The sequence below is a fragment of the Myxocyprinus asiaticus genome, chromosome 31 (assembly GCF_019703515.2).
Source record: "Myxocyprinus asiaticus isolate MX2 ecotype Aquarium Trade chromosome 31, UBuf_Myxa_2, whole genome shotgun sequence".
Classification (NCBI taxonomy): Eukaryota; Metazoa; Chordata; class Actinopteri; order Cypriniformes; family Catostomidae; genus Myxocyprinus; species Myxocyprinus asiaticus.
Genome location: NC_059374.1, coordinates 42266234 through 42281221, shown reverse-complemented (window position 1 = coordinate 42281221; position 14988 = coordinate 42266234). Strand labels below are relative to the sequence as shown.

General features: G+C 39.2%; 1 protein-coding gene across 5 annotated transcripts in view; it reads right to left on the bottom strand.

Moving 5' to 3' along the window:
- Positions 1–3829: 3829 nt before the first annotated feature.
- LOC127422580 (diacylglycerol kinase delta-like) overlaps positions 3830–14988 on the bottom strand; it is a 45413-nt gene continuing 34254 nt past the window's right edge. For all 5 annotated transcript variants that reach the window (XM_051666225.1, XM_051666227.1, XM_051666228.1 and 2 more), the window contains 11 exons: positions 14416–14512; positions 14224–14331; positions 14021–14134; positions 13749–13883; positions 13456–13610; positions 10986–11097; positions 10755–10847; positions 10468–10593; positions 10227–10344; positions 9966–10096; positions 3830–8247 (listed from right to left, as the gene is read on the bottom strand). In XM_051666225.1, the coding sequence (XP_051522185.1) occupies positions 8158–8247; positions 9966–10096; positions 10227–10344; positions 10468–10593; positions 10755–10847; positions 10986–11097; positions 13456–13610; positions 13749–13883; positions 14021–14134; positions 14224–14331; positions 14416–14512 (1279 nt within the window). In that variant the 3' untranslated portion in view covers positions 3830–8157. The remainder of the gene's footprint in view (positions 8248–9965; positions 10097–10226; positions 10345–10467; positions 10594–10754; positions 10848–10985; positions 11098–13455; positions 13611–13748; positions 13884–14020; positions 14135–14223; positions 14332–14415; positions 14513–14988) is intronic.

Genomic DNA, 14988 nt, shown 5'->3' with positions numbered 1-14988 from the left:
GGATCTGCAAAGCTGTCATTGCTGCACGTGGAGGATTTTTTGATGAGAACTCTTTGAAGTGGTTTAAGATGTTCTGAACATTTTTTTTCAAATTGTAATAGTAATTATTCACATTATTAATGTCCTGACTATACATTGTGATCAGCTGAATGCCACTTTGGTGAATAAAAGTACCAATTTCTTTCCATAAGAGCAAAATCTGAACATTATTCCAAACATTGTCCACCAGTGTATGTCTCGGATGTCAATGGGTCATTATCAAAATTTGGTGAAAAACATATCCCTTGACTTTTCAGTCATAAAAATATGGAGCCCCAAAGAGGACAGAGCGGGAATATTTTTTTCTGAAATAGTTTTGAGTGCCCTCGCAATAACTTTACCATGGTTTTACTAAAATAACCATATTTTAACCTTGATATTCGTAGTAAAACCATAGTTGGCCTACTAATACAGAAAAGCAATAACTATCATAATAAAAATGATTATGAAAAAAGTTTTATTTTTATTTTTACAAATACCGTGGTATTCGTAGTAAAACTATAGTAACCACAAGATTAACCATGGTTACTATATGGACAGTGTTGGGTGTTAATGCATTACTAAGTGACTAATTACTGTAATTAAATTACTTTTTCATTGATAAAAGTAAGGGATTACTCTTAATTTTTCAGTAATTTAATTACAGATACTTCTGATGTAATTGCATTAAATACAGAACAATTCGATATAAAACAATAGTGAAATTAAAATTGAAATTTAATGTCTAAAGTTAAAATGTATGTTTTCTAATTTAACGCTGCCCCTTTAAATTCTTTGGCCAGTTCATGAATAATTTATTTGATTTTATATGATTTATTTGGAAGAATTAAAAGAACAGTTTCATGTCTATCCTTGTATTTTTCAACTGGTCGAGGTTGATAAGGGTTTTAGAAAGTAATTAGTAATAAGTAATGCAATTACTTTTCAGACAGAGTAATTAGTACAGTACAGTAATCTAATTACACAGTAGAAGATGTAATTAGTAGTTAGTAATTAATTACTTTTTTAGAGTAACTTACCCAACACTGTATATGGATACAATATACTGTATTAAAAACATGGTTACTTAACTTACTTTTCATAGTTACTACAATATTACTATAGTAAAACCATGCTTTGTCAAAATAAATAAATACAATAAAAATATAATAATAATAATAATAAAACGGTTAGCCTGCAACATTCATAGTTACTACAATATTACTATAGAAAAAACATGTTTTCTGCCTAAAACAGTCTACAATATTGATAGCACTTTATTATAAGGGTAGTAAATGCATTAGGTATCATGAACTAACAATGAACAAAATATTTTTTATGGTATTTGTTAATAAAATAACATTTTGCATTGTTAATGTTAATGTTAAAATACAACATTTGATTTTAAAAATCATGTTTAAATTAACATTAACCAATATTAATAAATGCTGTAAAAGTATTATTCATTGTTAGTTCATGTTAACTAGTGTTGTTTACTAATGTTAACAAATGCAAACCTTATTTTAACATGTATATTACTATAGTAAACCATAGTTAAACTATAGTATTTGTATAGTAAAACCATAATACCCACACAATTATGATTTTTATTACCAAAGTTTCCTTTTTCCTATATTATCACTATAGTTTCACTACGAATATCAAGGTTAAAATATGGTTACTGTAGTAAAACCATGGTAAATTTATTGCGAGGGCACGCAAAACATTTCTCTCTTAGGGGCTCCGTATTTTTATGACTGAAATGTCAAGGGATATGTTTTTCACCACATTTTGATAATGACCCATTGACATCCGAGACATATTTATTGACATATGTCTTTCAAATAGTAAAAAACAAAACAAAAAACACACATTTAAAAGTCATCATTCTATAACCTAACCTTTTATTTTTAGCTCCTTTTCTCCCCAAATTGGAATGCCCAATTCCCACTACTTTGTAGGTCCTCGTGGTGGCACGGTTACTCACCTCACTCCGGGTGACGGAGGACAAGTCTCAGTTGCCTCCGCTTCTGAGACCGTCAATCCGCGCATCTTATCACGTGACTCGTTGTGCATGACACCGCGGAGACTCACAGCATGTGGAGGCTCATGCTACTCTCCACGATCCACACACAACTTACCACGCACCCCATTGAGAGCGAGAACCCCTAATCGCGACCACGAGGAGGTTACCCCATGTGACTCTACCCTCCCTAGCAACCGGGCCAATTTGGTTGCTTAGGAGACCTGACTGGAGTCACTCAGCACGCGCTGGATTCAAACTCACAAATTCGAAAAAAGCAGAACAATATAAGTAATATAGGGGCAGTGGTGGCTTGGCGGTTAAGGCACTGGGTTAATGACTAGATGGTCAGGGGTTCAAGCCCCAACACCGCCATGATGCCACCATTAGGCCCTTGAGCAAGGCCCTTGACCCCATCTGCTCCAGGGGCGCTGTATCATGGCTGACCCTGCGCTCTGACCCCAGCTTGGCTGGGATATGCAAAAACTTCTGGGGCAGTGGTAGCTCAGCGGTTAAGGCTCTGGGTTACTGATCAGAAGGTCTGCCAAGATGCCACTGTTGGGCCCTTGAGCAGGGCCCTTGAGCAAGGCCCTTGACCCTATCTGCTCCAGGGGTGCTGTATCATGGCTGACCCTGCGCTCTGACCCCAGCTTGGCTGGGATATGCAAAAACTTCTGGGGCAGTGGTAGCTCAGCGGTTAAGGCTCTGGGTTACTGATCAGAAGGTCTGCCAAGATGCCACTGTTGGGCCCTTGAGCAGGGCCCTTGAGCAAGGCCCTTGACCCTATCTGCTCCAGGGGCGCTGTATCATGGCTGACCCTGCGCTCTGACCCCAGCTTGGCTGGGATATGCAAAAACTTCTGGGGCAGTGGTAGCTCAGCAGTTAAGGCTCTGGGTTACTGATCAGAAGGTCTGCCAAGATGCCACTGTTGGGCCCTTGAGCAAGGCCCTTGACCCTATCTGCTCCAGGGGTGCTGTATCATGGCTGACCCTGCACTCTGACCCCAGCTTAGCTGGGATATGTGAAAAAAAGAATTCCACTATATATGTGCAAATGTATAATGTGTGATAAATAAAGAAAATGATTAATTATTATTATAATAACAAATTTAAGTAATTTAAAAAGAATGTTTGTCCCTTGATTTCATGTCATTGGTGTTATCAATGTTAAAAACTTGTATTTTAAGTTGTGGAAAAGAACTTCCAAGGTCACTGTTCAGATGTGCATATGTCTAAAAAGTTATTAATTTACATATTAACTGTAATTTGTACACATAGTTCATTTAAATATGTCACTGGTGTTACATTGTTTTTATTGGGGGGAAAAATGTATTCAATGTTACCATTAATTGATTTTAGCCTCTTAGATGTGTGTTTTGTGATGCTGTTGACACCATCTTAGAAAATTCTTCTTTTAAGATAATTTTTTACCGCTGTTACAACCCATGCTTCATTCGTTAAACAAAATGAAATAACAAAATAAATAACAACAGTCAAAGCTGTCCTTTATGAATAAAAATAAATGTCAAGATGTTAAAATGTTTACCCTTGGCTTTAATGGGCGAAAACTGGACAGAACGGAGTTGACCGTTTCAGTATTTTGTAAGTCAGAATGAGACGTTCAGCAGATGTCTTTGAGACGTTTATGATTTAGAGTGTTTGTAAATCTGATCTTTTTAAGATCTTTAGCAGATGTTAATTAGATTGTGATGCTTTCCAGATGAAAAGATCTAAAACAGACATCTCAGAGACGTTCGTGTGCTTTCTGGGTTGACATAAAACAGACCAGTTTAGCGTATCACAGACCTGATTTTAATAGTTTCACTGTACAGTAAGAAGGTATTTACATTCTTAAAGATGGTATATGTACAAAAAAAATCAACTGACAACAGAGATGGACAAACAGCATCGCATGAATGTATTCTGGTATAACTTAATAAAATAAATACTTAACAGTCAGAGAGATCAGACACCCCTGGAGTCCAAAACGACAACATGATATGCGATGTAAGATTCTTTTATCTGAAGTAGAGAAAATATTCAAACACGCATCTCATCTCTGCATGTAACATGACAATATGTAGACGGCACTCACTGTAGCTTTCTCACATACAAAGGTGGAGTAAGACGTTTTAAAGGGTAAAGACAGTGTTTGTCATAGTCAGTGTTAGTTTGTTAAAAGCATTTATAAAAATAATAGAAAACATCTCTACATAATGTCTTCTGTTGTCAAGGCGGCTGTGACATTGTAGGGTTTGTACGGCATTCGAAAAAGTATTTCAGACTGTCTTAACCAGGCACGACAAGGTTTCAGCGACAAGAAATTTGTCTGTCCACATTGAAAGTGCTGTGCCACACAACACTATAGCAGCTAATCAGAACATTATGAGGAGAGGAATTTTGGACCAATGAGGTTTTAATGTAGGCGGGGCTTCCCAGCACAACGCAAAAGAAACGGAAGCCAATCGACTAACAAAATCTCCCGTCGCTCGTCATGGTCGCGCCTGGTTAGGACAAAAACTCCTACATGGAAGCGACTGCTTTTATCGCCTCTTTTGTACTTTAGAAATGCTCCACGTTAAAAACAAGTTAAGCTTCATTGACACAAGTGCGCTTACAATGCAAGTCAATGGGGCACGTGTTATACATTTAACACTGGACATTCCATTAAGCGTTTGCATCAACAGTTTCCTTTCCAAACCACACAATACATCTGCAACCGATTTTATATGCCAGTTATGTCAAATAATACAGGAATGGAAAAAGTGATTTAGTCCTTTAAGAGTTAAACACTGTCGTTCAGGCTGTTACGCAATTCATCAGAATGCTGGTGGAACATTAAGGCATCCTAAATCTCTTAAATAACACACAGGAGGAGAAAGAGGGCAATGCTTACAGTCCGACTGAAGTCTGATAGGTCGATTGGATTGATTGTCATATCAACATGTTAAAAGTCACGGACCAGGCAATGCAATTGTGCGAGTGAGCTGCCCATATAGAAGGCATTTTAACTGTTGACTTATGAGATTCCATTTTAGTTAGGATGCTGCCTAACAAGGCAGCTACCTATGTAGGCAGTAGACAGCAAGGCAGCTCAATAGAATTTGGAACAGAGCAGAAGATTAAAGACGATATAAAACGGCATTCACAACGAATTTAACTTCCGTGACACAATGTATTTCTAAGGCTAGAAATGAGACTGGGAGCTCTATTTTCGTAAGCGCTGCAAACAAAGACTGAGCGCTACATCTTATCCAATTTTCGTGAGTGCGCTAATTCGAAGCTCAATTTTCATGCCAGCGCAAAGCGCAAGTGGGAGTGGTTGCGCTATCTGTGGGTGTATACGTGCACGCTATGGGTGTATTGTATGTTAAAGTGGCACAAAGCGCAATTTGCTGTTTTCCTGAGAAATAGGTAATGCGCTAATACGTTTCAATATCACGTCTATAAAATGTTGTGGCGGGGCAGAGGGCGGGGCTGGGCCATGATGCTGCACACCCGGCCCCTAATCAGGCTGATCAAGCCCGAGAGGGTGGACGGTAGGGGTCTCCCCCGCCCCTGGCAGCGGTTCTCCCGCTCCAGGCGCTCGGCCAGGAGCCCCTCCCCGCTCGCGATTGGCGGTCCTCTCTTAACCCCGCCGCGTTTTAGCGGCCGGTAGGGGTCTCCTCCGCCTCTGGCAGTGGCCCTGACTGCTCCAGGCGGTCGGCTAGGAGCCCCTCCTCCCCTCGCGGTCGGCGGACGTTCCTCTGCTTTCAGGCGGCCGGGCTCCTCTGTCCCCCGGCGGATGGCCGTGGCTGCTCCGATTTCGGTGGACAGTAGTGGCAAGGACTCTACTACGGCGCATCCCTCATCCCTGCCAGGTTTCAGCACCAGTGTAACAAAGTTCAATGGAAAGGAGGAGGCAAGAACCAGCTTGACAATATAAATAATCTTTTAATAAACCAAAAAGACATAAAAACATGCAGGGCAGCTGCCTGTAGTTCTCTCTCTCTCGAACTGCCGCCTCCGGTCGCCTTTATTCCTCTCAGGCTTGATCAGCCTGATTAGGGGCTGGGTGTGCAGCATCACGGCCCGGCCCCGCCCTCAGCGCAAAGTCTAAAATCAGTTCCTGAATTTGAGGTTTGGAGATTTCACCAGCAGGTGTTATTAAAGTTAATGTCCAAACTCTGAAAATATAGTGTAACATCAAATAATGTCTAAGATGATCACTGTTGTAGCTGTTTTATGAAACACAAAAAGCAAAAAAAAAAAAAACTATCTACTATCTATCTATAGGTCATGGATTATTTTTCAATTATTATTATGTTTATATTTACAGTTGTATTTATGATCTAATTTGTATTGGTGTTTTTCCACCTGTTGTCTTAGAGTGATTTTTAAGTCACTACAAAAGGGGCCGGTGGAAGAAGTTGGACAGAGTAAAATGTTTGGATTTGGTACGATTTTTTTTTTTTTTACCACTTTGCTATTTTGATTACATTTTAATTTTGTTTTAAGTGTAATTTGAATTTAGAAATATCTTTGGTTGAATTATTTCATGTTTCAATAAATACAATCATTGTTGACCGGTAGAAGTGAAGTCGTGCCGGTACAATCACTGTTCAAACTAGCCCTGATTTGTGTGTCAGTAGCTGTAAATGATTAATAATTCTTACATTGTCTATAATTTAACGGAGCCTACAACCAAATCCTGAACCACATTTTTCATGTGTATAAAAAGAGTGTGTCACATTCAACAAGGACGCAGTTAATGCACAAAAGAAAGTAAGTCCATATTTCCATTCTTCTAATTCATTGTATACAGTCCATTTACACTACCAACTTCTTATGAATGTGCTGTCTTTGTTTATATTGCTGGTGCTTGAGGGAATGGACTATATAATAGTATGCAGACGGTGCAATAATCGGAGAAGAACCTCCAAATTAAATTGCACTTGACCCAGGCCATTAGCGCCTTGCACATGCTATTTCGCCAAACCCACTTGCGCCTAGATTTAGCGCATGCTTGCACAAAACAAACAAAACTTCATGGCCATGCCCACTGACTCTGTGCTTACAACTTTGTGCTAGCGCTCTTAAAATAGGACCCTGGGTCTTGAAACATGGGCTATGATATTATCAGTAAATATTAGCTGTGTCCCAAATGATGCACTATGCACTGTGCACTACAGTAGCCATCTAGTGTATGAAGTTTCAGAGTTCATCATCTCAAATGGATCAGTTTTTACTACACGGGAACATTCATGGTTTTTCAGCTGAATGAAGTGACGTTTCAAACTCACTTGGTATGTTGATGCTAGCTTTAGCACGTTAGCCAAGCTCAGTACTACACATGATGGTAAAGCATTCAACTCACATTTTTAAGGTGCTGTCTTCACAGAAGTCTTGCTAGTTGCCACATTCAACATTAATTAAAATTTTTTGTCAGGCTTGCATCGTGGCCAGCTAACCCCAGCCCTTTCCGCTACGTAGGGCGAGCCGCGACCGCTTATTCTGTTGAAGAAGTACATCTTTCGAGTACTCATTGTGCTGTTCTTTTCAATGCATTTTCTGTGTGAACAGGCTCAATCAACAAAAAGGAGTAGAATAGTGCAGAAGTATGCGATTTGGGACGCAGCTAGAATTTATCCCTGACCACATGGCCTTGATGACATCAGCAGAAAAGAAAAGTTGTTTCAAAGTTGTAACATTTTGATGAACGTTTATGAAAACAAAAAAAATTTCTTTCAAATATTGTGCACTGAGGAATCATTTTGATTTCACATTTTGATTTTATGTTGACTTTAAAGTTCACTGTACACCACTGCCATGGTATTTTCTCTCTTCTCAGATGTTTACATCCACCCCCTCCCCGATATTGGTATGACCCTTTGTGTGCTGAAGGCTCTCGATACATCTCCACCCACCCATGTAGTAAAATAGTTTTCCCTAAAATGATGATGTCACAAAGGTGGAGAACAGAAGGCACTGTGATTGGCTGAGCTCTGAGTTGAGTTGGCGTTGGTCCCTATGAGGTGGTGGGCTGTGTATGGCTGGTTCCAGTCATGACTGAGCGTTTGATTGGCCAGATGAAGCTGCATCACTTCTGAATGAGGCATCTGATTGGCTGCGGAGCATCTAGGCTTCGCTGACTGTGCTGTTTCGACTCAAATCTCTGATTCCCTGCAGAATCCGCTTCATGTGGCCGACTTTAGTCACGCCCAAGTCCTGACACACACACACAAACATAGGAGACTGAAAATGTTATGTAATTTTTTAAGTATATCATTCTTTATAACTCAAAGTCTGCAGTAAAATGTTCCCTAATCTTTACAAAATATATTTTATCCTATTATCTTGATTTTGCCTCTTCTTGCCTATATCTCTATAGGTGTGGAGTGGAACTACACCTTTTATTTATTCTGTGCTCCCATAGTATTAAAACATTTCAACGATAAACATTACTTACATTAATGGTAATTATAACACAAATTAACAATCGGTCATGTGTTAAACAAGTGTTAATATGTACACTTAACACCTACAGTAACAATTTAATGTAGGTCTCATTTACTGCCATTAAATTTTGTTATATCAAATAAGCTAGAAGTATATTAGCATCCTGACAAAAAAATTATATAAAGCATTTTGATTCCTCAAAGCACTTTGGAGTTATAAGCCAATAAAATGTTGGGGCATGGCCCACATTTACTTATCGACCTACAGTATATCTTCTAAACGCAAGGTCCAAACTAAACTAAACTTTGAAAATGAAGACACAAAGACATTTTGGGGTGAAAATGTCACTCCGAAAGACAGAGCTCTTGATGTGGGCACTCTGAAGGGAGCATGGCATTACTGTACCCTTCACTAACAGTCTCGTGGAAGGACCTTTCATGAAACAAAAAAAATTCTTACTTTTGTTTGGAATGACCCTTCGAGTGGCATCCCCTTCAATTAGTGCCCTTCAAGGGCGCTAAAATGGCATTTGGAAAAAGCCCTTTGAGAATACACATCAAATTCTGCTCATAGGGAGCACTATAGCTAAAAAACTGCCATAACTCTGCAACCATCAAGGAAGTTGGAATTTGGCATGCACCTTCTTTGGTTCAAGAGCTAGCATATCCTTAAATTATTGATTCGACAAATCAGCAAAAAATGGTCGCCAGGGCAATCACATTTCAGCAGATAATAACTTCAATTGTGAATGGCTGACTATTATAAAAACTGGCATATATGTACAGGGTATTTAGGTGAGACTGTATACCAAATTTTGTGAGAATTGGCCACAAGGTGGTGCTATGATAAGCTAATTTACATTCTCGCTAGAATTAAAAAATGGCATTTCCTTTGAATCCTTTTGTACACCCAAATTAATTGGTCATGTGGATTTCTAACACTTTGAAAAACCTACTTTTTCAAACTAATCCTAGGATGTTTTGTCTAATTCGCATGTAATTTGGTATGAATCATCTAGAAATGCTCATGAAAAAAAATTCTCAAAATAACTTTGATTCATTTAATTATTTATAATTTATGAGCCAATGCGTTTTTTGGGTATGGCCCTTAATGACTTATTGGCCTGTATCTTATGAATGCAACATCCAAACTTAAGAAAACCAAGAACACATGTCTATCACATCATTCTTAAGGACTGTGCCAAATTTCAGCAATTTCTGATACTAGGGGGCACTATAACTAAAGAAAATATCTATGCGCAACAGTGATCCAACAAGGTGAAATTTGACATCATAACAACTATATCCAAAAGAGCTTTATTTTTTCAAATTTGGCTATTTTGGTCATGTCATTTTTAGGTGTGCTTAGACCCCGGTGATTGCCGCTTGTGGTTATATTATATTCATTAAATCATATTATAGCTCTCTAGATAATAGCAATCAGCATCGGCCAGTGAAGAGCTCATATTGGTTGACTCCAGGTAATACCTTCAGGTCTCTCCTCTCCAGCTGAAGCAGCTCTGGTCCTCTGACATCGTGTCTGATGAAGATCTCTTTGTACTCTGAGAGACACAGCATCTCCAACCACACGGCCACCTTATCAACCCCCCACGTATACACTGCACAGAGACAAAGCGTAATATTGAAAACCCATATGACATTCCAAATGCTATTTCTCTTCTGGGTTTAAGGACTACAAAATTAACAAAACTACTATGCTGCACTGAGGTGAAAGGACAGGGGTCATACCAGGCATGTTGAGGGCGGCACACGTCTCCTTATTTTTGTTGTTTTTATCTTTTTTGAATTTGGGTACGAGACGGAATTTAGCACTGCGACTCCTCTTGGAGAAATCAGACATCTGACCCTGTCAACACACACACACAATTAGACTGGGATAAACACACCAAAAGATCCTAAATGTGTTCGTGTGTTCACCGAAGTTTGTATGTAGTTAAGAGTGTTAGCTGAGAGTCATTGGTTAACGCACCTCCTCCTCCTCGTCAGCCGGGTCAATGAGTTGACTGAGCCAGCTGATATCTGTCAGCGTACATAACTGTTGAGTGACAGATCCCAACGCACCAATCAGCTGATCCCGCTGAGGAGGATCCAACTGCTGTAGAGAGAGAGAGAGAGAGAGTTACAGCATAGGAGAAGAATAAAACATCCACCTAGTAACGCCCTCACAACCACACAGAACACCCTAGCAAGTTTTTCCCAGAAAATGTACTAAAGATTTTGTTTACAAATCCAGATTTGCCGGAATAGTTCACTTACCAGACACATCTTTCCAGAGAGCAACAGTTCAGTTTCACTGTGAAGAGCTGTTACATTACTGACCATGTCCATCACCACATTACATGTCAAACCCTGCCATAAAAAAAAAAACACAGTCAATTGCAATTGAAGAACAAAAACAATCTACACCAATCAAATGAGAGCAGTGTTATGATGTCATAATGAACGCTCTAATGTCAGTGTTTATTGAAATAAACAGCAAACACTCACCCCGCTGCTTTTAGAGTTTGCGTACACCAGGTCCATGGCTTTAGAACTGGCGTTTACCGCGTGAGCTAATTCCTGCTCGATAGTGGGATGAGACTGTGCCACTTCCCTGATACTAAACACACACACAAATGCAAATGAGCAACACTGAAGATGTTGATGAGTGTATACATACTAACTATATTAATTATATCAAATATATTATACAGTGGGGTACAAAAGTCTGAGTCCATTTGTGAGCATGTGCTTTCGCTACAAGTTATATTATCAGCCTAACAATTTAAGGGAAAGTTGAATTGAACAATTCATTTCTGTTTAAATAACTGTTTGTGGTAATCAACATTATGCCACAAATGTCATAGTTTGAGCTTAACTTGAACAATCCTTGTAAGCTCTGAAGGTGTTTTTAAAGATTTCCAGTTTCAGTGGAATACCTAAAGGCTAAACATAAATTAAAGGCTTATAACTCGACAAAAATGAAAAAGCAAGGTGTTTGGTATCATTGTATGTAAAATGTAAAAACATTTTTTAATGATATAGACTGATACATTCTGAGACACTCAGCCCAAAAAACTGCTGAAAAATCACAAAATCAATCGAGCCAAAAATGTACTATTTTTCTGATTTGACATTATATATCTCTGGGTGTTAATAAGATGGCTTTGAAAAACTGCTTTTGTTTTGTTCCCAATCATGTCAACTGTTGTTGTGTTGATATGACACAGCAATCAAAAGTTACAGAATTCCAAACAAATAAAACATAATAATTGCACATAAGAACTAATTACACATGCAAACACAACAATGACTAAAGGTTTGCATAGCATGCAGACATGATTTTAGTAATGAGATTTCACAGAATGAGTTTCACTCTGTGCCATTTGAGTCATCACTGAGTCTTGGCGCCATCTCCTGGTGGCCATATGTAACATTGTGCTTCATGTGGATTATCTAATTATCTATGAATCCAATTACCTTGTGTGTGGGCTCGTTTGAAAGATAATCACCTCCTCTGAGTAATAGTATGCAATATTTATGTTCTGTTTATTTTTCATGAGGTTATAAGCGAAAGCGCGGCATATAAGCAACACCAACATAATTGTCAAAGACAAATGCTGCCTTCATGTGCTATCGGAATTATCGTAAATACGAGTTTCCCACTCGGAAGTTGCACATGAACAACACCTCAAATCGTAATTACAACTGGGAAACTCTGAGATCATTTTTATACCCGAGTTTCCAAGATGGGGGGGAGTCCTAAACATTTTAATATGGTGGAGGAGGGTACGGTTTCTGTAGTGAATGACAGGTTTTATAAATTGTTCTAAATACAACTAATTGTTTTTTTGGGGGATTTTATCCCCTTTTCTCCCCAGTTTGGCATGCCCGATTCCCAATGCGCTCTAGAGTCCTCGAATCTCAGTTGCCTCCGCGTCTGAGACCGTCAATCCGCGCATCTTATCACATGGCTTGTTGAGTGTGTTACCGCGGAGACGTAGCGTGTGTGGAGGCTCACGCTATTCTCCGTGGCATCCATGCACAACTCACCACGCACCCCACTGAGAGTGAGAACCACATTATAGCGACCACGAGGAGGTTAACCCAACGTGACTCTACCCACCCTAGCAACCGGGCCAATTGGTTGCTTAGGAAGCCTAACTGGAGTCACTCAGCACACCCTGGATTCGAACCTGTGATTCCAGGTGTGGTAGTCAGCGTCTTTACTTGCTAAGCTACCCAGGCCCCCCAAATACAGCTAATTGTTAACGCTTACCGTTTTGGTCATATTCATTTATGTATATCAGCAACCATTTGATGCATGTTGTACATTTTTACACCGTAAAAATAGCTTGTATTTGACCAAAATTCCATTATCATCTGTAAGCTCAGTAATATTTTCTATGGTGTCAAAATAAAAGTTCCTCAAGGAATATATATGAATGAAAGTTTTTTCGGACAATAAAGCACTTGAACGTGACGTACTCGTAAATACCATTTCAGAAGTGGGAAGTAGGATAATTCCAATAGCACACCAAGGCAGCAATAAACTTAGCTATTACTCGCTATATTTTTGTTTGTGAGTAAAACAAATAGGATGGTTGTATTGTACTCTTTGAGAGCTTTCCAACAACATATGACACATGACTATTTGATGAGTATGATGTTTTTACTGATTGCAATAATATGTTCAGTGCAATTGTTTTTTATAAATATATATAAATGATCAAAACGGACACTTCTGATTTGTCTGCAAATTTGAAAGCACTTGTTCAGTTTTGGTCATAATCCCTACATGCATTGAAAAGTAGAGCTTCTAAGCTTTCAAACAATACCTATTTTGTGTTTGTCAAGACTTTAGTTATTCATATTTTGACAGTTATTTTTCGGGCCTATCCGAGCTTAAATTAAATTAGATTTTGAATACCAGATTTTAAATGTGGACTTTGGAGACCCAGTGTATATGTGTGTGTACCTGTGTATCAGAGCACCAGCCGCCTGTCCAAACAGACTGATCTGAGCCGTTTCCTCTTCAGAAACGACCTCCGGCTGTGAAGCATGCTGAGATACGAGCCGTGGAATCTCTCCTCTCTGTTTGTCCTCCCACGACTTCAGTGTGTTCTCGAACGCCTGCGATACAGCATTTCAGTTGTGTTTTAGAGTAACGTTTTGTTTGGGTTTGGGACTTCCCCTCAAAGATACATGTGCATGTGTGTGTGTGTGTGTGTGTGTGTGTGTGTGTGTGTGTGTGCGTGTGTATGAACTGACCCTGTCTCTGGTGAGGGTTTGTGTGCGGTTCTTGTGGATTATTCGGATGTATCCTGGCGGCTGAATCCAGGCCTCTCCATCCACCTGTACAGGTACACCTTCATCACCTAGAATAGTGATCTTCACCATTCGACACTACGAGAGATGCACAATTAGTTACATTTATGAAGAGTTGATGAAATACTGCACACCATGAAAGCAAGTGCTTTCCAAAATCTAAAGCTCCAATCTGATTGGATGGCTTTATATATGTGTGTTTTTGTGCTGTGTACCTGTGCGATACGATGATGTTGAAGATTAATAACTCTAGAAACGGCCATCTGCATGCTGCCGAATACAGCCACCACCTCTAGAATCTTATCATCAAACGACGGCGCCGTAAACGTCTGTAAACAAACACACGAACACAAATGTGACGATACGAAAACCTCATGCTTCCGTATTTCAGACACACAGGATGCAGTTGTGAACTTACATCATCCTCTTTAGTTCCGCCCCAGAAGTTAGTTCCTCCTGCGTAACTGGGAATATTCAACACGGCGATACCTTGGAGACTCGGAAGAGGGATGGGCCTCCCGTCACACTACACACACACACAAACAATGGTTAACCTCACAGACATATAAGTCATATTCACACACATCTTAAAGCATAAACACACTCTCACCTCCAGTAGAACTCTTTGTTCAAGGTTCTTGTATGTTCTGTGAAGAAGTTCTTTGGTACCCAGAACTCCATACCACATCATGTTTTTAGTGCGACTCCTGAACAAACACTCCAGTACATTATTACAGTGAATATTCCCAACAGCCGTCTTGGTTCCGTAAGTATTTTTCCCATTGGGATTTCATATAATTCTTCATAAAAGAGTTCCAACCAGCTCCGAAGTGAATCACAACATTACAAACTTTGATTTGAAGCTAAAAAAGTATTTGAAAATCAGACAAAGAGACAAAGATACAAGACTGTGTACTTGATGTCTTTAATGAGGGAATGAACTACAATCCCATGAAGCATTGCGAATGACGTAATCGAATTAAAAACAATGGAAATATATCAAACTATTGATTTAAAGTTGTTTATTATAACTACAGAAACAATAGGTTTGTTATAAAATATTCATACATTTAAAAATATATAAGTAGTGTAAGGAGAGCGACTCATTCAGAGTGTGTCATGGGAGTGGGCGGAGATCTTTTGACACGATTCTCTGATTGGTGGATTTCTCTTTAGGATTATG